General features: G+C 37.6%; 1 protein-coding gene across 1 annotated transcript in view; it reads left to right on the forward strand.

The window, feature by feature from the left end:
* CFAP47 (cilia and flagella associated protein 47) overlaps nt 1-24431 on the forward strand; it is a 318966-nt gene that overhangs the window by 18354 nt on the left and 276181 nt on the right. The window contains exons 7-19 of the mRNA XM_060767112.2: nt 449-582; nt 2351-2586; nt 9016-9208; nt 10696-10906; nt 11083-11235; nt 11699-11882; nt 14374-14470; nt 15412-15628; nt 16408-16652; nt 17268-17398; nt 18496-18618; nt 23265-23396; nt 23792-23869. Coding sequence (XP_060623095.2) covers nt 449-582; nt 2351-2586; nt 9016-9208; nt 10696-10906; nt 11083-11235; nt 11699-11882; nt 14374-14470; nt 15412-15628; nt 16408-16652; nt 17268-17398; nt 18496-18618; nt 23265-23396; nt 23792-23869 — 2134 coding nt within the window. The remainder of the gene's footprint in view (nt 1-448; nt 583-2350; nt 2587-9015; nt 9209-10695; nt 10907-11082; nt 11236-11698; nt 11883-14373; nt 14471-15411; nt 15629-16407; nt 16653-17267; nt 17399-18495; nt 18619-23264; nt 23397-23791; nt 23870-24431) is intronic.

Consider the following 24431-nt stretch of genomic DNA (forward strand, 5'->3'; position numbering starts at 1 on the left):
TACAGTAATCTACTCTGGTGGCTAACCAGCTGGCTGTGTGGCACGGAATGGGTCATTTTTTGGGAAGATGTGGCTCTTGTTCCATGACTCAAATGTGAAGGAGCCCAAAAGGTGCTAGCCCTACAACTTGTTTTTAGTTTGCGATTCCAAAAGATAACAGGATTGGTAGCCATGTGGTGCTCCAGTTATGGCATACTGGGAGACAGCTATAGGAGGAACCTCCCGAGGAAATATATGGGCACAACAAACTTTCTCAGTGAATGAAAAAAATGACCTCAAGGTTCCAGAAATAAAGTAAGTGTTGACTCATAAGGAACAGTCATACATGTGGAAACCTTAATTATGATATTTTATAACATTTTAATATTATACTTGTTAGATATTGTTAATATGGCATATATGTCTGGATATTTTCACCCATGGGAAAATAAAATTGTGAATTTTACAGGAAGCTGAAAAGGGACCGGGATATTGAGAGAGTTCTACCAAGACAAGATTATGCCATCTTTCTAAGGTTTGAAGTGGTGGGAAGTAAAGATGACTTCTTAAAAGCATTGTCTGGTGATGATATACCCACTAAAGGTATAATACTGTGAAAAAAATTATGAAGAATTTAGAACTGTCTTTGAATTTTTAAGAAAGAACAATGAGATGTGTATATGATTTCTAAATAAAAACCTTCAATATTTATCAGATCAGTGATAGAAGAATGCAGATTACTTCTTTTTTATTAAAAAAAGCCTTTTATAGAAAGCTACGTAAGATAATAATAGAATAACACACATAGCAAAAACAAACTACAAAACTGCAAATAAAGCTTAATCCAAACTACCTAAACATGTTATATGACAGAGATTAAAACTAGAAAAATAGAAAAATATTACTTCCATCTACCTTTTCTGTAGTTATATTCTAACCTTTAAAATCCATCTCTTATCTTATCTGTAAGCCATTTGGGGGTTTCCAGTTCTGATGATTTTCCTTTAATCAAAATGGACAAATTTTCCATTTCTGCTTAGTCTACATTTCAGTCACCACTTTTCTTAAGTAGGTACTAAATTGTTACATTTATGAGCATATAATATTCTGATTATAGTCTGAAAATAACCTTAGGTTTCTGATATTGTTTGAATATTTCAACAAAAGACATATAGATGCACTTAGTTTTTATTGCTCTTGCCATGGAATTGCATTTCAGTCAAAAAATACTTACATGAACGGACAATGAACCTGAACATTTATGCCATACGAAAGAAACAAATAGAGCACTGTCCAGTAGACGTTATTTTAATTCCTTTAATTTTCTATGAAATATTATTTATTTATTTCCCACATTTGTACCCGGCTCTTCTCACCCCAGAGGCTGACTCAGGGTGGCCTTACAACAGGTAGCAATTTGATGCTGACAACATACAATTACAAATAACAGTTGTAATTAAAACATCAATTATTAAAACATCAATTAAAATCATGCAAATTCAGATCATAGTCCAAGGTCTATCCATTTGTCAATCACATTAAATCAGTCTTATTATTGCATTGATACTTTTCCTGCTCAAATGCTTGGTCCCACAGTCATTTCTTAAGTTTTTTCCTGAAGGACAGAAGGGAGGGGGCTGACCTGATTTCATTGGTACTTTGTGAACACTATACAAATGGTTATATCTAGTTGATGAACTCTCTGGTTCTGTAAAACCTATGCTAAAACATGCTTGAGAACCATTTAAAGACTTTGTGCTGTCCAACCTGTATATTCCAGGTTAAAAAAAAATACCTGCAAAGGTCAGGATCTTCTGGGAAGATCCAGACAATTGCAGGTGTGGGGTCTGTCTCCTGGGATCTCGTTCTGCAATCCCAAGAGGCAGCCCCACAGCAACCCAGGAAAGTGAGATGGCAGTGCCAACCTTCTGTCTCTCTCTCTCTCCCCCCCCCCAACCTTTTCATATGTTTCTAGTGTTTGATCGCTGCTCTATAATATTCAAGCTTTTTACTCCTAGGACTTCTCAGCTTCTTAACCCAACTGTGATGTTTGTTTAACCAGCTTTTAGAGTCTGAGTTTATGCTTTTGTCCCGATAGCTATGCATTCTTGTATACAAAAGCATTATTGGATATAAAAAAATCCTAATTAAGGATTGTATGTGCTTTCATGAATTATAATGCTGGTTGTCTGCATAAAACCTTCTAGAAGAAATAGGCTTTTATTAAAACATTCTCTGTATAAGTAATCATTTATGAAAGAGTGAACCTATAACAAGGCTATCCTTTTCTGTATATATAGTGATATTACAATATTATCACACGCTTTTCACAGGATTTGACAATATCCTTTTGTCTCAATGTCTTTCGCAGCTCATAATCCTCATCAGGTTGAATTGGGTTTGACAGGCTCAGGTCTTCCGGTCATGCTGACATTCATACCAGGACCAGTTGTCAATTTTATGGAGTGTCACATGGGTGAACATACAGATATTGTTTGTATGCTTAAAAATGAATGTGATGTTCTTCCAGTGTCATATATTTTCCATAAAATTGCACATTTTAATATATGCCCTGAAAAAGGAAAGATAAAAGCAAAATCAACCCAGGTATTGTATATTTTTCTTTCGGTCTATGTACACCTTTTGAAATGTTTACTTATGAATAATTGTGCAATGATATAGCATAATTTAACCTCTGATCTAAAGCAATACAGGTTGAGATCCCTTTTTGGGAATTCTGACATTCAGAATTGATCAAAATCCAAAATTGGCCAAATGGTTGAATGGCATAGTGATATTTTGCTTTCTGATGGTTCAGTATATGCCAACTTTGCTTCATGTACAAATGTCTAAATATTTTCATGTCACTTAGGTCCTAAGCAGAATGTGATAAGAATAGTTGCTTAACATTACTTTCCCTTCTGCAGTCAATCCCCTCACATAACTAAGAGATTGTTCATGGTCATTGATACCCATTACATTGGACACATTTCTGATTTCCCTTTTTCCCAAAGCGGTACGATCATGTAGTTCAGTGTCAAAATGCAAACTCTGTAAGCAAAAGTCCCAGTAACTTGTGTTGGGGTCACATGTACTAGTACATTTTTTCTTCTCCCCCAGGACTCATTTTCCTTCTTTTCAGTTTTCTCTCTTTCTTTGCTTATAATACAGCTCATTTTAAAAAAGTATTTATCTGGTCACAATATTTTTCCTGTATATTTTTATCTCTAGAGTTTGCTCCAGTACAGTACAGAAATTAACATAATCATGAGCAAGAACTGCAATCAGAAACACCCTCCCCCAAAAGGCTTAACTTAAAAAAGGTGTATTCTCATCATATCTCTTTCCCTGTCCTAGGCATAAAAGGAAATACCCATCATTTTGATATCATTCCGAATTTTGGCACAGATACTATAATCTTCATCCCTATAGCTTTACAGGTTTTATGCTTGCAATTTTGATTATTCACGAGTTTGAAACCTGCTGCCTCCTGTAGTTGTGAGCAAGGAAAGGCAGGCATGAGTCTCTGCTCCACCAGGTATCTTCCTTTCAGGGGTAGAATAGTCACGCACAGTGCACAAGTAAGAGGAAACGTCATCCCTGTGTCACTTCATTTATCATGCATGGATCTGGCTCCTCTTTCTCTTCCTGTGTTCCATGAATCTCTTTTCTAACTTGGCAAAGAAAGAAAACTCTCAGAGGAACAGAGACAGCAGTGGAACTCCCTGTCTTAGAGTGTGATGGGCGCTCCTTCTTTGGAGGCTTTTAAGCAGAAACTGGATGGAAATCTATGAGAGGTACTTTGATAGTGCTTTTCCTACATGGCAGGGGATAGGCCTGCACGGTTCCCTTCAACTCTGTTGTTCTATGATTCTATGATATATGGCACACAGGAAGAAGAGGATGAACTGGATCTGCCTAGTATGTGATGACTTATACAGAGCTGGTTTCATTTCTTTGTCTTGTTTTCCACAATTTTCATTCCATTTGTTCCTTTCCTGGGAGAAATAGAGACTCAGAACATGCAAGTAAGAGGAGGCCCTTACCTTGCAGATCTAACACCTCTTTGTTCAATACTTTCGAAAATGCTCTTTTTTACGGTGCCTTTTCTTTATGAGTCTTTACAATTATAATTTTGAATGAATTATACCCTAATTTAAGACTATTTGAGTTGAATGTATTTTCTGACTCAAAATGGGATATGAAAATTGCACAGAGCTGTACAGAAGCTTTATATATGCTGAACAAAAAAACCAAAAAAAAAACCATGGGTGACTAAGGTTCCTGTGGTGGGTACACCTGTCACAAGTTTTGTTGTTGTGTGCCACCCCATCATTTCTGACTATGGCAGCCCTAAGGGGAATCTAGAATGCCCCTAAAGCTTTCTAGATCTGAGAGTGTATTATTAATCCAAAGTCACTCTGTAGATTTTCATGGCTGAGTGGGAATAGGAGGAGAATTATTTTAGAGATTCAGGCCAATGAAAGGGACATTAGTATTTTTTCTTGCTAGAGCTTCTGTCCTCCAAGACTTTTTGAATAATGAGTACTTGATATTTACTACTTTACCTAGAGGTATATCTTAGTATGTATCTTTGCTGTTTGTGACTATTCAAGATTCTGTTTCATTTTCATCCTGTTTTGTAACAGCATCCACTGTTCTCAGATCTTTATGAGTTAAGGATCTGGACACAGATGTGTAATCCAGGGTTAATCTGATTATAGCATGCTTCAAGGTTTTCTCTTGTCTTTCATGTCTTGCAAAGGTATCAGTAGAAAAAAGGATATAAAGGAGGCTATGTTCACAGCCATTAAAAAAGAAGGCAAAGAAAAAGAAAGCACTGCTTTTATCTTCATTTTGTTCTTCAGAATTTATCTTGCGTTAGAAGGATTCCCAGTCAGACTTTGAGATGTGAAAGGTAGCATCATAGACAGTCAGATCCGACTAGTTGGAGACAGTAGCTATTGTTTGTTTGTGTCTTGAGCACAGGGAACAGATTGATGGATAATTCAGGCATTCACTGATATGTTTATGCAATATAATTTACTCAAGACACCAATAAAGAGATTTCTCACTCTCCCATCTCCCAAGACAACAGTGGAGAAAAAGATTGTAGAGCAAGCAGCACAACATCTTCTTAATTTAGCCTTAACTTTTTATTTTAGTCTTTTATCTTTTTACATTTCTCAATATAGTGGTTTGCTTCCCCCCAATCTGCACAGAAATGATGTCATTTCATGTAAGAAGAGGTTTGAGGCTCTATACCTCTTGAACTTGAGAGTTTAAACATTCAGATCTCCCTTTGTTCCAGTTTTTTAAGGAAGCAGTTCTCAAAATCTGCACTGGTGGGATGATTCAGTGTCCGTATTGGGATGGCATGTGGAATTAGATAGAAGACAGAAGGGAGCAGAAGGCACTTCCATCTTGTCTTCTGCCTATATCATCACTTGAGAGGCCCCTCCCCCTTCTGGCACCAACGGCTGCTCTGGCCAGAGAGAAGACAGAAGGGAGCAGAAGGCACTGCCATCTTGTCTTCTGCCTTTGGCAGAAAAAATGAAATGCAAAGATACAGAATGGGTGACGCCTGGCTCGAGAGCAGTACGTGTGAAAAAGATCTTGGAGTCCTCGTGGACAACAAGTTAAACATGAGCCAACAATGTGATGTGGCGGCAAAAAAAGCCAATGGGATTTTGGCCTGCATCAATAGGAGCATAGTGTCTAGATCTAAGGAAGTAATGCTACCCCTCTATTCTGCTTTGGTTAGACCACATCTGGAATACTGTGTCCAATTCTGGGCACCACAATTCAAGAGAGATATTGACAAGCTGGAATGTGTCCAGAGGAGGGCGACTAAAATGATCAAGGGTCTGGAGAACAAGCCCTATGAGGAGCGGCTTAGGGAACTGGGCATGTTTAGCCTGAAGAAGAGAAGGCTGAGAGGAGACATGATAGCCATGTATAAATATGTGAGAGGAAGCCACAGGGAGGAGGGAGCAAGCTTGTTTTCTGCTTCCTTGGAGACTAGGACGCGGAACAATGGCTTCAAACTACAAGAGAGGAGATTCCATCTGAACATTAGGAAGAACTTCCTGACTGTGAGAGCCGTTCAGCAGTGGAACTCTCTGCCCCGGAGTGTGGTGGAGGCTCCTTCTTTGGAAGCTTTTAAGCAGAGGCTGGATGTCCATCTGTCAGGGGTGATTTGAATGCAATATTCCTGCTTCTTGGCAGGGGGTTGGACTGGATGGCCCATGAGGTCTCTTCCAACTCTTTGATTCTATGATTCTATGATTCTATATCATCACTTGAGAGGCCCCTCCCCCTTCTGGCACCAACGGCTGCTCTGGCCAGAGTGAAGACAGAAGGGAGCAGAAGGCACTTCCATCTTGTCTTTACTAATAATATAATATAGTATATTGTATATACGTATAATATTTATAATATTATAATGTAATACAATATAATACTAGTAATAATACAATATTATAATTATAATTATATATTTACATTACATGTAATATTACTAATAATATTACAATATAATGGTATAGTGCAATATAGTAATATATACGGATATTGTACTATGCTAATAATATAATATATTGTATGAAAATATATATTGTAAGCCGTTCTGAGTCCCCTTCGGGGTGAGAAGAGTGGCATATAAATGCCGTAAATAAATAAATAAATTATAAAATCTGAAATACCCCGGAATCCATTTGTGGAGCTTGTTTCCAAAAGGTACCAAATCTAACTGAACAATTTTTACAGCAATTTAATTTTTTTTTTTTTTGCTGAGGATATACATTCTTTGGCTATAAAATGCAATTTTTGAGCCCCATACCAAAGTGCTAGGAGCCCCTGGTGGCGCAGTAGGTTAAACCCTGTGCCGGCAGGACAGGTCGTAGGTTCGAATCCGGGGAGAGGCGGATGAGCTCCCTCTATCAGCTCCAGCGGGGACATGAGAGAAGCCTCCCACAAGGATAATAAAACATCAGATCATCCGGGCGTCCCCTGTGCAATGCCCTTGCAGACGGCCAATTCTCTCACACCAAGAGTGACTTACAGTTTCTCAGGTCGCTACTGACATGACAAAAAAACAAAACAAAAAACAAACAAAAAAACCCCTAAAGTGCTTTGATATATTTTGATAGTTTTGATCTGTACATAATATTTTGCTCCTATCCAATAATGTGCTGATTTTAAAAAAATGTTTTGGAAGCAACATCTATTGTGTGGTTCAGAAAGTAACACATTTGCTTACTTAGGATTCAATGTAGGCAAACTTTGCACATCATTATTTAAAATGTTACATATTTTGTATTTAGATTATGTTCCATCGCTAAGAGATATCATTATGTATGTATTGGCAAATACACGAATATTCAAAAACCGGAAATCCCAAACACTTCTCAAGCTTTTAGATACTTAAGGACACTTAGTATTCACACTTATTCCCTCAAATTTACAGTGAGCTCAGTGTCTTTTTTTTTAGTGAATGCTACTTTGCATGAAATCTGTAGGGTCCAGTTTGATGCAGAAAAGTACTTCAGAGTATGATTACAGAATGAATAGGAGTCATCCCAACCATAGGTTTTCTGGTCTTGGGTACATCCAGTCTGAGTAGATTGGTCCTCTGCATTAATCAGAGTATGGAATATTGATCATTTGCCATTAATGTCTGTTCTTGTAAGACACGGAGGAGAAATCTGCATTTGGCCAAGGAAGTGACTGCAAGGGAATGCTTTGAGTTTTCCACATTTGATCCTAAGACAGGTTGCTATATTTCTTTTTCATTCTACTTTCTGATTTTTTTTACTTTGCTGTTAATGAACCAGAAAGCATGGGCCAAGGAGACTTTAGGGGGAAATCTTCTAGTTCATGTGACTCCTCCTTCTCTTTAGGCAGCATTGGGGATAACCTATGCTTTGTGGGTTTCTCCTCTGCACACTTACAGTAAGTGCCCAGTTTTTCATTTTCCTTTTTTTATCACTGTGCCAGCCATATATTCTACTATATCTCTCCAGATAATACCTCTACTATAGTTCATTCTCTTAAGATAATAGCCCTACAATAGCTCATTCTCTCCTGCATAGTGGTCATTACTCACCTCCTTACATTTGTTCCCTGTTAAACTTCACACCAGCTTCTATTTATAAAGTTGAGTGGTTCTGTCTGTATTTCTTCTCCTTCCTCTAATTCTGTGCAGCTTATCTGCTACCATTCTCATTTCTGAACCTGATGTTTTTCTTCATTGTGTTTCCCTATCTTGGATAGTTTTTCTGCTCCCTAAGTCTTTTGCCAGAGTCCACTTTTACAGAAAGCCTTTACTGAACCATCTAAGCAGCACCATCTATTGCAACCAAAATCTTTGTGCTGTCCTATTCCTATTACTTCTTAGTAATTGTTTTGCTCAGCATTAGCCCCTCCTTACTATAAATGATAGGGGCCTGGCTTGTGTAAATTCTGTACAGCAGTTGGCAGATGGTGCAATTGAATAGTACGATTAAAATGTATAACTTAATTTGGCTAGATTTTGTAGCTGGTAAACTTAGACTCAATATTTTCACTTCTTAAAATAAAAGCTATTATTTGAAAGTTGGGGATTTTATAGGTTGAGAATTTAAAGAAACCAGAAAAAGCATGATATAACCTTTTAAAAAATCGGTGATTTGTTAAGGCTATTTCTTTGCTTCTCTGGGGGTGGCTCATCCAGTCAGCCAGAACCTGACTAGTGACCTTTCCATCGGCTGCCCCATGACTGTGGAATGATCTGCCAGAAGAGGTCAGACAGCTACATCAGCTGTTGGAATTTAAGATGCAACTGAAGACTCACCTCTTCTGGCAGGTCTACCTAGTCAATTTTAGCTTGTGAATTTTATCTCCATTTATCAGAATTTTAACCTGCATTCTACATGGATATTGTATTTTATTAGTGTTTTATCACTTTGTTATAATGATGTTACACTCCACCTTGAGCCGCAATGAGAGGTGAGTAATAAATATGTTGTTAATGATTTCCTGTATTTTTGTCTTTAGGATGTGATATTTTCATTTGTCCCTCATCGTGTGGGAACTTTCTCAGTGAAGCAGATAGTTGATATCATTGGTCCAGTGGCAACAAAATATAGCCTACCCACTTTAAAAATGGAACCTTTCCATCAGATACAGTTATCTTTTTTTGGCTTCTGCAAGTCTGTAACCAATAAAGTTGTACTCAAAACCAACCCTGGTAAGCTATTTAGAAAAAGAGACATCTAATATATCTGAAGCAATACTTTTATCATTTCTGAGAGAAATTTCAGATATAAGCTTATGATCACCATGCTTAAACAGGCCAGTCAGATATCAGTACTGCTTTAGAGTAAGTTTTATGTTCAGCTGAAATGTTTGAGAAACTAGTCCACCAAAATGTCTGCCCATTTGCCTGCATCAGAAGATGGTAGAAAGTCTACTAACTTGAACAATATCAGGAGCCTGCCTATCATGCCTCTCAACTTTTTTTCCAAGTGGGAGAAGCCAATAGTGTCAATATTAAGTCTTTGTTGCTATTCCTCTTTACTATGTATACTGTTTCTTTTCATTTCTTTACATTACCAAAACATACATTTTGTATAATTGGGACTTTATTTGTAAATATTGATCATAAATGATATTTTTATTAACAGTTTCATTTATAAAACACATAGTTACCTGAACTCTGTGCTGTTAAGTAATTGTTTTAAGTGATATGTTTTAATTATGTGATTTTAAAGTATATGTTGTTTTATTTTTATATGTATTCAAGGCATTGACTTGTGCCTTTGTTGTGAGCCACCCTCAGTCCCCTTCGGGGTGAGAAGGGCAGGAGATAAATGCAGTAAATAAATACATGGATATCATTGAGGTGGAAAGACAACTCAATGTCATTTCCCTGTTGGGTATCATGGGAATTGTGGTGAAGCCTTGTGATGTGAGGAAAAGTAATCTCAGCAGCTTCTTTTTTGTTTTTGTTTAGTAGCCTGCCTTTTTTCCATTGCAGTACTCAAAGTAGAATAAGTCACTTAGACCAGTGGTTCTTAAGCTGTGGGTCCCCAGGTGTTTTGACTTACAACTCCCAGAAATCCCAGCCAGTTTACCAGCTGTTAGAATTTCTAGGAGTTGAAGGCCAAAACATCTGGGGATCCACAGCTTGAGAACCACAGACTTAGATGATCCGTTCCTCAGCTTTTGCACAGATCACAACATCTTCTCTAATCTCCTCTATTTGTATCTATTATGTGCATGAGTTGACCCTGTTTGTCTCTCACATGATACACCATATGGAATGAATCAGACAATCAGTTGGGAGGACAACCAAGAGGATTTGTCCATACCAGCAGGTGCCATGTTGCCATGGCATTGCTTCAGTGCCCATCTGTTCTGCACATCACGCGGCCTGCAAAATGATGTTTGAGTTGGGCAATGTGGTGTAGAACACCTTTTTGTCTAGTTTTTCTATGATCTTTACTGCCCAGGTGTTTGGAAGCTTTATTCTTGGTTCATTTTTAATCTAATCCAATCTTCTGTTTAATTTTATCAAAACTGAATCCTTTTCAAAGTAATATTCCTTATATAACTAGCATAAGAATTTGAGTTATTCTCCTTTTTAAATGAATACTTTAATTAAGAATTTAAATTATAACAACTTGTCTGCTGCTCTCCAATATTTTTTTCTTTTGTATTCAAAACATAATAAAGGTTTAACACCATTGATTTCAAATGCAACGGGGGTCTTTGTAGCAAACAAGGTGGATCAGCATAGTGATATCACACCGATTGCACTACTTAAATCGAATCGGACCCATATTCATGATCACCAAATTAAAAAGAACACGAGCAAAGCAATACTAGCTCTCCCTAATGATCGGGCAGGCAGCATAAGACCTGCTGAATTACATAAGGACTACAGGTAGTAGTATAATTCTAACTTTTAGCTGTTAATAGTATATAATGTTATTTTACATGTGTGGGAGAACTTGAAGAAAAAGAATTTTCATCTATGGAAAGCAGTAAAATCTTCTATGTTCAGCATGCACTTAAATATTCAGTTCCCTAATGAAACTGTGTTTCCTTTTATACATTTAGGACTATTTTCACAAAGGTTCCCAGATACAGTTATGTAGATCCAGAATTTTCTTACTCAGTATATGAAGAAGAGGAAAACCAAGCACATAAGGAATACTATGCAGAGTATCTCAGAAGTTTAAGACAGCATCGTTTCTATAAAAAAGCTTCTCGGTAAATGTTCCCTTCATATAAACTGTCTAAAAGCTGTATTGTTCAAATATTCCTGGGTGATTCATGCATCTATTTCCTGATATGATTCATAGGATGCAAATAGTCCTTTGTTCCAAATCTAGCTATGGATTTTAAGTAGAAAAACCTGGCAGTATTGAGATTGATGCCATGTGCTAGAAATGCTTCATGAGGAAGAAGGTTCTCTGTGCTTGTATGAAAAACATGCAATGCACAAATGATACACTTTCTACAACACAGTGTACTTACTGCAGTTGCTTCTGGAATATAGTGTCATGATTAATCAAGAAGATATATTATTTCCAAGATAATCTTCATAATTTGAATAGAAAATAGGGCATCTGCAAGTATATATGGACTTCAATAAAGTTTCATATTTTGCTGAATTAAGTGTGTCTGCTACTTACCTGAGTGTCACTTTTTCTTCTATACTCCCTTTGGATAGGATCTTTAAAATGCTTAATAATTCTGTGGACATAGGGTTAAAACCGGCACATGGATTAAAATCTCCAAAGGTCAAAGATTTACCAGAAGAGAAAATGGAGGAAGATACTACTTGTATAACTGGAAATAACATGTTAACCAGTCAGCAGCTAGAGGAAATCAAAGCTAAATCTGTAGATAAAGAGGTAAGTTAAATAGGTTTGAATCTGGCCTAATTTGGATATAGTTGATGAAAATATAACATATGTAATTCATACAAGGTGTTGTAGACTATATTTCAGAGGCAGGAAATGACAGAACTACCTTTGAGTACTGTATTGCATTACATAATTATTGCCACTACATAATAGTCCCTTTCCCATTTTTTGGGTGCCAAAAGTTGTATTTTTGTTGTCTCTGAAGCTCCACTCTTCTCTCCTCCCTCCTCCTTCTGAAGCAAGTCAGTTTGAAAAACCTGAAATTGACATTTCCCTCCATTCTCTCCAAAGAACTCCAAAGAACTCTATTCCAGGTTTTGTAAACCTCCTTGCCTTGGAGGGAGGAGTGAAGAGTGGAACTTCAGATACCTCCATTTTATAGTTTTTTAATTGCCTTGCTTTTGGAGAAAGAAGAAAGGAGTGAAGGGAGAAAGAATCAGACCCAAATGGTTCTACAGTTTTTTAAAAAACAAAAACAAAAAAACAAAAAAAAACTATTTGTTTGAGACTGAATCATCCCTCCTCCTCCTCCCTTTTTGGAGATAAAGCATTTTATTCAAAGGCAGATTTTTCTTGTCTTGCATAATGTGATAAAAAGAGGGAAATTAAACTATTATGAGATGATTCCTTGCCTTATTATTATTATTATTATTATTATTATTATTATATTTATATCCTGCTTTTTCTCTTCATATGGCGACTCGAGACAAATCTATTAAATTTGTGGGGTCCCAATAGGTCAAAAAGCAACTTGAAGACACATACATACAATTTACCCTACTTATTTCTTCATATATACTGCAGGTTGAGTCTATGTATGGTTGGATTGACTTGAAGGACATAGGTTTAAGATTTAGGGCTGTAGAGTTTATTTGCATCCATCCTTGTTTCTGAATCCCATTGCATTTGACAGTTTGTTGTTTAAATGTTTAGTTGATGCTTGTTTTGGTGTAGAGTCACACAACTACAAAATATGGAATCATAAAATATAGAAATGAATTATGCCCAGTGAAATACTACAACACCCACTGGAAATAGTAGAACATTGAGGGGACAGTTTGAAGTCAATTCAGGTTGCGTCTAGGGGTTTTTTGCCCATGTAGATTCACCCTACCAAGCAGTCTCTCTCCTGAGGAATCTGTACAAGGACCAAGTAGCAACAGTCAGAACAGACCACGGAACAAAAGACTGGTTCAAGATTGGGAAAGGCGTACGGCAAGGCTGCATACTCTCACCCAACCTTTTTAACTTGTATGCAGAACACATCATGCGATGTGCGGGGATTGATGAATGCAAAGCTGGGGTAAAACTTGCTGGAAGAAACATTAACAACCTCAGATATGCAGATGACACCACTCTGATGGTCGAAAGCGAGGAGGAGCTGAGGAGCCTTCTAATCAAGGTGAAAGAAGAAAGCGCAAAAGCCGGGTTGCAGCTAAACATAAAAAAAAACCAAGATTATGGCAACAAGAATGATTGACAACTGGAAAATAGAGGGAGAAAATGTGGAGGCCGTGACAGACTTTGTATTTCTAGGTGCAAAGATTACTGCAGATGCAGACTGTGGCCAGGAAATCAGAAGACGCTTACTTCTTGGGAGGAGAGCAATGTCCAGTCTCAATAAAATAGTAAAGAGTAGAGACATCAGACTGGCAACAAAGATCCGCCTAGTCAAAGCCATGGTATTCCCTGTAGTCACCTACGGATGTGAGAGCTGGACCTTAGGGAAGGCTGAGCGAAGGAAGATTGATGCTTTTGAACTGTGGTGTTGGAGGAAAGTGCTGAGAGTGCCTTGGACTGCGAGAAGATCCAACCAGTCCATCCTCCAGGAAATAAAACCCGACTGCTCACTGGAGGGAAGGATACTAGAGACAGAGTTGAAGTACTTTGGCCACATCATGAGGAGACAGCAAAGCCTGGAGAAGACAATTATGCTGGGGAAAGTGGAAGGCAAAAGGAAGAGGGGCCGACCAAGGGCAAGATGGATGAATGGCATCCTTGAAGTGACTGGACTGACCTTGAAGGAGCTGCGGGTGGTGACGGCTGACAGGGAGCTCTGGCGTGGGCTGGTCCATGAGGTCATGAAGAGTCGGAGACGAGTGAACGAATGAACAACAACAGACTCACCCTAAGAGCACTTCCACACACCCCTACATCCCAGAACATCAAAGCAGAAAATCCCACATTAACTGCTTTGAACTGGAATATATGGGAGTGTGAACTCAATGCAGTTTAAAGCCGATATTGTGGGATTTTCTGCCTTGATATTCTGGGATATAGGGCTGTGCGGAAGGACCCTAAGCCACTGTTAACAGGGATAGTATTTTTTCCCTGTGAAATATTTTATTTTACTTTCCACTGTCCTTTGTTTGCTGAGCTTCAACTGACAATGAATAGGCTTCATGGAGTGTTTGCATATATGAACAGATTCCTTGAAATTGCTCCTAATATGTGGTTATTGTTTGGGGTGTTTTTACAGGTTAGTGAAGGGCTAAACCCAGTACCTACTTCTCCACAAGAGATTCAAGACTGTAGTTTAATTTTGACATCAAGGCAGCTTCATCAGATATTCATTGGTAAGATTCCAGCCAGCTGATAACAGTTCTCCTACCTGAAAACATTTGCTGGCAAAAAACCCCACTCAGCAACATGAATTGGTTAAAATAAAAGGTTCATACTTTTTGTGAACAGACAGAGGTGTGATGTGAATACAGAGTTTCGTGATAAATGATCTGTCACATCCAGAATCCTACTGGATTGCTTGGAGGTAGAAGGCATTTGTTTTCTAAGTCTTTTCTTTTGTCAGAACTTTTAAATTTTTCTCTCTGAAAATAATGAGGAAAATACCTACACCAGTCTGGAACTGGGATAGGTTGGGGATTAGATCCAGTGCTAAATCAGAAAACTGGGAGGCTGGGTTATTTCTATGCACTAATTCCTGTGTGGATGAATTCCCCAAAGGATTGGGGATCTTGTTTTTCCTTTGCTAAATAGCTCTGAAGCTATATGGAAAGCTCATTTAACTAGATAATATAGATATACTCATTAAATAGTAGTTTGTTCTTTTCTCTCTGCAGAATATGTCTTTTTCAATTCATTTATTTCTGGAATAATCTGTAGGATATATGAGCGAAACACTTCTGATGCTATAGTAAAGTAGGCAAAGCCCCCATTTCCCTGATCAGTGTAGCCCTTGGTGAGATATTCCAGACATCAAGTGATGAAAGAGAGAGAACAGAAGGTACTGCTTAGAAGAAGAACTAGACTGTGAATTGGGATTTCTAATCCCCGAAGTCAAAATGTACGGATTTCTCATTGGCTAGGAACATCTGTTTTGCCTTGTTCTTTCAATTAGCCACTCACAAATCCCTACACTTCTCAGGCTGGAAAAGGAAAGGAAACAGTATCAACTGACTGTGTTTTGTCAGTGAATACAAGAGTCAATTAGTGCTTTTTTTGTACTTTATGAATTGGTTTCTCTTTTCGTCACTAACAGACTGCTTTCTGATTCTACCAGGCCCATCCACCATTGATTTTGGAGAAGTTTGTGTGCATTCATCTTCTGCCCAGAAATTGCATATCGTAAATAATCTGCCTGTGCACATCTGGATACAAGTAGAAATTAAAAGTGAAGAACTGCAGCAGACCAGCCCTTTGTCTCATGTCATACCACCTTATACGAAGATTTATATTCCAGTGGTGTTTGAGAATGACAAACTTGGAAACTTCCAAAAGTAACACTTCTCATTCATTACTTGATATAGATATTAATTTATTTTGGAAGAGAGAAGCTAAGTATTTGAGTAAAGTGTGATAAGTGAGAGGAACAGTTTGGCTGCAGAATGGTTGTGGATATACCCTTTGTATCTATATTCCTGAAACCTAACCGAATTGTATTTTCCTTTTTGTTAAAAAATCTGTAATTGTTAGCTATTTTGGGTGCTAGGTTTAGTGAAAAGGTGGAATGTGCACAATGTTTGTGTAAGTTAATCATTCTAATAGAGTTATGCTAATAATAGTGTTGTCCTGGTCAGATGAGCTTTAAAAATTATTTAAAAAAGAAATTCCAGGAACCAAGACATTATCTGACTTCAGTTGAACTAAGACTTGCTATAATTTTGCATTTGCAACTAGCAGTGGTTTTGCATCCCTTATGATTTGTCAGCAAGTGTCCAGTTCTGAGTCACTACACCCTCTTGGGGAAGGTGAAGAATGCAGAGGTTGAAATTTGCTTCCAAACTCACCATAATTGCCCATCACAGCTCTGCTTGTGTTGTCCATTTAGCCAGTCATGTTTCTTCTATGTTAAACTGCTAGCATCCAGAAAAAAGTACAGTATTTTACCAAGTTCAGTCTTTCAGAATAGACTGACCAAGTTCAGTCTATCTTGTTCACAGCTGACATCCACAGTGATTCACAGTTTTGAAAAATATGCTTTATTTTACATCTTTATAATTGCACAGAAGATACTGAAATATATCCTGTCATGAGGACAATGTTCTCTTTATTACAGATCTTTCTCATATACAATAAATCAGCATCATACTGGACATGTATTAGTGGTAGCAAAAATAGTACCAGTTGCCTTGGATCTTTCTACAAGAGAAGTGACTTTAAATCCTGCCTTCAACTTTTTCGCAGAACGTGGGTTCAGAACAACACTCACACTATATAATCATAAAAACTACCCTGCAAAGTTTACATGGAAGCCTATAATCACAGAAAAGGGATCTGCCTTTTCCATATGTCCAGAGAAAGGTAAAGTATACAAAGAGGGATAAAACTAGAGATTGAAGAAGGAGAGGACAGTTCTTTATTCATCAAATATTGTTTCAAGGACCACAAAATAACCAATACAACTCTAATCTCTAGTATAAGAAAAAGAGACATGTAAGGGTGTGTGGAGAGGGAGGGCTATGTAGGCACTAGATCACAGATTCTCAATCTCCAATCATATCCCCAAACACGATGGAAATTTAGATTAGATCTGAGACTGGTCTAAACAAGTTCCATCACATTACTTGATGCAATTACATTTTCCAGCGTGTTTCTACTGTGGGTATTCTACAGATTAAAATAATAATAATAACATTCCTAACATGGGAGGGGGTGGGTTGTGGTAAGTACTATACATGTCGGGAAATCCAAATCTTCCCTTCTCAATCATAGCCTCTGTAAAAAAAAAAAAATCATTCAGTCTTACTTGGCAAATAGCCATGGTGCAATAAAAGAAAAGGATTAGGAAGATGATACATAAAAACCATGAAATGGAGATTAGAGATCAGGATTTGAAGTAAGTTTTTCAGTTTTTGTTCTCTGCAGTAATTATAGAGTTATTACCAGCATTAGCAATTTTTTTCTGTATTAATTTAGGAACTGTAGAAGCATGTAAGGACCTCGAATGTGAAGTAGTCTGGCATTCAAGTTTCTCTTCTCCAACAACAGGAGAATTTGACTTGTGTGTGCATCAGGGAAAAACACTTAAACTAAAGTGCTTTGCAAAGGTAATAATAATAATAATAATAATATGCTGTATTCTATTATAAGGTTTTTGTTTTAATAATAATTTCTTTAGACGATCTGTTTTCTTACAATAGTAACACTAAATAAAAATGATAATTTAATGCAAACAGTGTTATAAACTGTTTTCTTTAAAAAGGACCCATTCATAATTAACATATATAACAGCAGCTGGTAACATCCACAGTCACAGGGGAATAGACAACAACAGTGGTATGTATGGACAAAATAAGTTAAGGGAATCGCAGAATCATGTTCCATAAATTCAGATCAAAGAGTGAATGGAAAAGTTTGGTTTAGGTAGGACAAACAGGCAAGGCCCATGAAAAGGCTGCCTGGAATCTATGGAAATGGAGATAATAATTTATTTAGGAAGCATATGTTAAATGAGCCTAGCTATTGATGCTTCTCTAATGGGTTCTGCAATGTGAGAGAGATCCTCTAGTTCTTTTGAAACTGGTTTACTTAAAGCAAGAACTTCTCTGTACTGAGGATATACATAGATTATATCCTTTCCCCCCATCAGTTTCCTTATCTATTTTATGACATGTGACTGGGGAACATGAGGTAGATATGTGAAGGCAGAATTCCTGACCCAAATTTTCACACATTTTCTACTTGAAGGGCACTTTCTGACTACTGCTGACATATAAAAATGGTGGCAATGACTTCTGCCTCATGCCAAGTAGTCAATAGCATGAACCTTAGCAGCTGTCTGAGGATCTCAATCCTTAATATCCATCACCCTGACACAAATTATGAAAATACCACCCTTTTTACATGTCAGCAGTAGTCAGAGAGTGCCCTTCAAGTAGAATTAAATGCATGCTGTTTAGAGGTAGTGAGTAAGATAAGGAATGTTTGACAAGCTGTTCTTATATTCTTGTCCTGTTGGTGTTTTGCCTTATGAACTTGGACCTTTTTTCACATTAACAGTTATAGTCTCTAAAAAGACATATTGGAACATTTCCATAACTTAAAATAGTAATGTGGACAGCAAATCTCAATTTGTTTAAATCTGGATACACAATGAGTCTGAAAATAATTGTAGTACATTAATTTAATTTATTCTTAATCTTAGTTTGCCTGCACTAGTGTTCAGTTTAAAGAAAAGAGGATCACCTTTAACCATGCTCCTCTATACCTAACAACATGCAGGACTGCTGTTCTTCAAAATTTGGGACATAATCATGGATACTTCCAGGTGAGGCATACCTCAAGTGGTTGATGGTGTCAATACTGCCAAGTGAACTTGTGACATATTTACCCAAACACTTGTGTTGTTTTGTGGAAATCCATTTAAATATGTGTATTTTATAGAATGTTTTTGATGATTATGTTGCAACCTGCCTTGAGCCACGAAGAGAGGCAGATAAGAAATAAAATTATATTATTATTATTATTATTATTATTATTATTATTATTATTATTATTATTATTATTATTTTACTGACACAAAACCACAGTATGTCACAGCAAATGAGATATATATGCTGGATTTTGTATCATAAAATCACAAGTTGAACACTTCCCAAGTGTCTAAGACTGAGTGATGTATTTTTGAATGATGCATGCAGATCCAAGAAAGGTGACCTTTTGCAGTTGACAGATCATGATTTTGTTAATGTTTATTGTTTCCAAATGCTGGCTAAGATCTTTTGGTATGGCACCCAGTGTGCCAATGACCACTGGGATCACCTGTACTGGTTTATTCTAGAGCCTTTGCAATTCTATTTTGAGGTCTTGATAATGGCTGGGTTTTTCCTCTTGTTTTTCCACAATGCGACCATCACCTGGAATGGCAACATCAATAATCCAAACCTTTTTCTTTTCCACAATCGTGATGTCTGGTGTATTGTGTTCTAAAACTTTGTCAGTCTGGATTATTATTATTATTATTATTATTATTATTATTATTATTATTATTTGAAACACAACAAGATGAGTCCACAGCAGACACTCTGCTGGCTGTTGTATTGGATCACACGTCCGACACTTCCCAAGCGACTAGGACTGTGTGATGTATCAGCGAATAATGTGTGCAGATCCCAGTGAGGTGGCCTTCTGCAGCTGGCAGATAGTAATCTTGTCAGCAATTATTCTGTTTAAGTGCAGGCCAAGATCTTTAGGCACTGCACCCAGTGTGCTGATCACCACTGGGACCACCTTGACTGGATTGTGCCAGAGTCTTTGCAGTTCGATCTTTAAATCCTCATATCGTGTCAGCTTTTCCAGTTGTTTCTCATTAATCCTGTTGTCACCTGGGATTGCAACATCGACAATCCATACTTTGTTTTTTAACACGATCATTTTCTGTAACTTTTTCCGGCTTGTGATCCCACCAGTTCTTTGTCACAGGCAGATGGTATTTGTGACACAAGTTCCAATGAATCATTTGAGCAACAGTGTTATGCCTCTGCTTGTAGTCTGTCTGTGTGATCTTCTTGCAGCAGCTGAGGATATGATCTATTGTTTCATCTACTTCTTTGCGGAGTCTACATTTGGGATCTGTCATCGACTTTTCAATTCTTGCTTTGATGGCATTGGTTCTAATGGCTTGTTCTTGGGCTGCCAGAATCAGGCCCTCTGTCTCCTTTTTCAAAGTTCCACTTGTGAGCCACAGCCATGGTTTTTCTTTGTCAATTTGGCTCTCAATTTTCCCCCAGGAACTGTCCATGGAGAGCCTTCCTTTGCCAGTTTTCTCTTCTGCTCTGGCTTATGTTTTTATGGTATTCACTCTTTATCTTTTGCACTTGAAGCAGTTTACTACTTTTGACTTCCCTCAATGTTGGTTCTTCACTGCCTTTCACATAATCTGCCAGTGCATGTTTCTCTTCTTCTACCGTTTGTTTCACTTGCAGAAGCCCTCTGCCTCCTGATTTTCTGGGCAGGTAAAGTCTGTCGACATCACTATGCGGGTGTAATGAGTAGTGGATTTTCATTAGTTTTCTTGTTTTTCTGTCCGTATCATCCAACTCTCCTTGTGTCCAGTTCACAATTTCAGCAGTGTATGTAATGACAGGGGTGGCCCAGGTGTTGATAGCCTTGATCATATTATTATTATTATTATTATTATTATTATTATTATTATTAAATAGTGGCTGCCACATCACCATACAGAATGTAGCACAAAAAGGAAGTTTGTCAGTCACTTCTCCTGTCATCAAATAAGGACCATGCACATCATAAGCAAATACCAAAATCTGCAAGCCAGACTAGCACTGGAAACGTTGTAGTGAGCTCATGAAAATTGAGGAGAAAAACCCCCTTAGGCTCAGCTCTGGAGTAGCACTACTAATGGTGTTTAAAGAAATATGAAAATCTATCACATGGATAGATTAGACCAGTGGTTCTCAACCTTCCTAAAGCCACGACCCCTTAATACAATTCCTCATGTTGTGGTGACCCCCAACCATAAAATTATTTTCGGTGCTACTTCATAACTGTTGTTTTGTTACTGTTGTGAATCGTAATGTAAATATCTGATACGCAGGATGTATTTTTATTCACTGAACCAAATTTGGCACAAATGCCTGATACGCCCAAATTTGAATACTGGTGGGGTTTGGGGTGTGTATGATTTTATCATTTGGGAATTGTAGTTTTGGGGATTTATAGTTCACCTACAATCAAAGAGCATTCTAAACCCCACCAACAGTAGAATTGGGCCAAACTTCCCACACAGAACCCCCATGACCATCAGAAATATGTGTTTTCTGGTGGTCTTTGGCAACCCCTCTGACATCCCCTTGCAACCCCCCCAGGGGTCCAGACCCCCAGGTTGAGAAACACTGGATTAGACCATTGCTTCTTGAACTATGGATGCTGACCCCCCAAATGGGGTCCCCTTACCTTAATGTTGGGGTCACAAAAATTGGCAAAAGTTAAAGTTTTCTGAATAGAATAGAATAGGGTTGTTGTGAGTTTTCTGGGCTGTATGGCCATGTTCCAGAAGCGTTCTTTCCTGACGTTTTCACCCGCATCTATGGCAGGCATCCCCAGAGGTTGTGAAGTCCTTTGGAAACTCGGAAAATCGATTTTATATATCTGTGGAGTGTCCAGGGTGGGAGAAAGAACTCTTGTCTGCTTGAGGCCACCTTGATTAGCATTTAATGGCCCAGGAGTTTCAAAGCCTGGCTGCTTACTGCCCAGAGGAATCCTTTGTTGGGAGATGTTAGCTGGCCCTGATTGATTCTTGTCTGGAATTCCCCTGCTTTTTGAGTGTTGCTCTTTATTTATTGTCCTGATTTTAGAGTTTTTTAATTAATACCCCAGGCAGTAAGAAGCCAGACCTTGAAAAATTTTCAGGGCCAGGTTTTAGTGGGCCAAGTTTTAGTGATAGTGTTAACATTCCTTTAAAAAAAAAAAACACCGATTCTTTGCCATCTAGAGTGTTTTAAGGGTTCTTTCAACCAGATGGGTTCCAGATGCTTGGTTTTATGGTTCATATTTGGCAAATGGCTAAGAATAATCCTCCAGAGTGTTAGCATGATGCCAGAAATTCTTTTCCAGTGAGATGTGTTGATATCTCATCTCACAGCTTGACCCTCGATTATGGGCCTTCCAGGCTGCTGCATAATTTGGAGTAATGAAGTGGGGGATTAAAAATCTCGGTACCTCAAGAAGTGTCCACACATGGAGCTCTCAGTCCAAGTAAATGGTCCTATGGCATCAGTAAAGATCTTGTTAATGCAGAACCACAAAACCTATAATGGGACATCAGCTGGAGGTTTTCCTTTAATTTTTCCCCTTAATGACGCTCTGAGACACATCTCATAAGTATTTCGCTAATATTGCAGTGCTGATGCGGATATAACATAGTGCATAGTGTAGATTTTCTTTCATTGTCTCTCCTCACTTTCCACTCCTGGTGCCTCTTGAACCCTATTTCCCTATGGGGTCACTTGCCTGTAACATGTTGGTGCCCACTGTGTAATTTCTAGCTCCATTTCCTTTCAGTAATACACAGGGAATGAGAACAAAGGTGTTGTTGGAGAGAGTTCTCATGGAAATTACTTTCCTCTTGTGCTTCCATTCAGCACAATGGACACCTATGTGTCCATTGCTCAATCTGTTTTCATCCCTCCATCAGCTGTTTTGGGAATTTTAAAATGAGGATAGCACTGGAGCAGTCTGCACCCATATACTGCAAGGAATTCTCTTTTTTGGGGAGCCCTGGGATATACAGCCATAGCAGCACATTTTTCGCCTGATATTGCATTTTATGTGACCTTTTTAATGAGTTTTAGTAATGCCATTCCATGATAAAAGTACTTTCTGGGTGTGCGTTTTGTAGCCACTCCACTTTTATCCTACTTCCGGGCTTTTAGGCCTGTGTAGAGGAGGCTTATCTGAAATATTGTTTTTTCCATTATGAGCTTCCCCATATCTTAAGTTCTCCAGGGAAGGACTTTCTGTTAATTATATCAAAACAACAATCATACTTGGAGAGGATACAGGAGAAAACCTTCTCAATATCAGATCCGAGGTTTTGGAATTTCCTCCAGTGAGAAGGTCAATTGGCCACCAACATTGGCATCTTTCTGTTAGCAGGCAAAGGCCTTTTTAAGTAGTCAGGTTTTGGGCTATCAGTTCTTATGGCAAAAGGTGCTTTTAACAGGGTGTGCTGAACTTTTACTTATTTTATTATATTTTAAATGCATTTTAACTTTGTGTTTTTATAGAATTGTTTACTTGGTTTTTTTTAAAGTTCAGCAATGTAAGTTTAAAATGTATTATTGTTTTAATTTGTTATAAGCCATCTTGGGTCCTAGGTTGTGGAAAGATAGGATATCAAACAGCAGCAAAATTCTAAGACCTAAGTTTTATAATCAATTTTGTTATTGGCAGGTTCTTGATGCCAACCCTGTTCCTGGAATGGTTATTTCTCCTCTTCAGGGTATAGTACCTGTAGGAGGCCTCACAAAAATCAAGATATATTTCAGACCCAATGCAATAATGAAATTTGATACAAGAGTAGAGGTATTGTAATTGTAATAAGTATCTAGAATTTCTTATTACCTTTGAAATTATATTTTAGCATGCTAATACTCTTTGTACAGTATTAGTGCATACAAACACAAAGCATTAACTGAGTGAACTTCTGCGAGCTTGTTCAAGTTTATTGTTATTTTGTCTATTAAGGGAATAATATAAATAAATACATAAATAAATAAATAAATAAACAAATAATAAAGACAACAGTAGAACTTCCAGGAAAGTTCATTTCCTCCTAATTATTATCAGTATCAAATATCATGTATAATTTGCCATTAACAGTGTTGTGTGTTTAGTAAAACTTTATAGTAGTATCTTAACTTAAAGTGTGAGGTACTTGCAAATTTGATCAATCTTTTATCTCCCTTTCATTTAATTAGGTGGCAGTACAGAACACAAAAACCTTGGAACTTAGGATTGGTGGATCTGTAGGGATTCCTGACATAGATGTCAGTGTGGTAAATATCCAATATTCTTGATGACACCTATTTTAGGTTTATGAGATTTGAAACAGTAGATTTTATATCTCTTGCAAGTCATATAAGTGCAAATGATTTACAGAAAACTCGAGCTTTTAAAAATTCTGTTAATCACATTAGCCAGAATTATGTTGGTGAGTCTCCACTGGAGTGTATATATTGAAAGAATTGCTTCAGTATGACCCTATAATTATGAAATCCCATTGACGGAGTGATTCTATTCCAGTTAAAACTGACAATAGGATTCAACTTTTAAGTCTGGTAGGGGATAGCTAAAATAGCTCTTATATATATGTTTGGAAACAAATGGTGGTTCATGGAAAAATCCTCATATCATGATACTTATAGAGATATTCATAGGAATTTTGCTAAACACCGCTGACCTTGGGATTCAATAAGAACTTTGAGAGCTAATAAGGGCTTGTCTCAGTTGAGAGACAAGCTTTTGGTGTTATGCATTTTTCTTCAGTTCAGCTTAAGCCCCAGGCTCTAGCACCTCTCTTGGGTAAAGCTGGCAAAGCTTGAAAAGATAGCCAGCATT

The sequence above is a fragment of the Anolis sagrei genome, chromosome 3 (genome assembly GCF_037176765.1).
Source record: "Anolis sagrei isolate rAnoSag1 chromosome 3, rAnoSag1.mat, whole genome shotgun sequence".
NCBI classification, from domain to species: Eukaryota; Metazoa; Chordata; class Lepidosauria; order Squamata; family Dactyloidae; genus Anolis; species Anolis sagrei.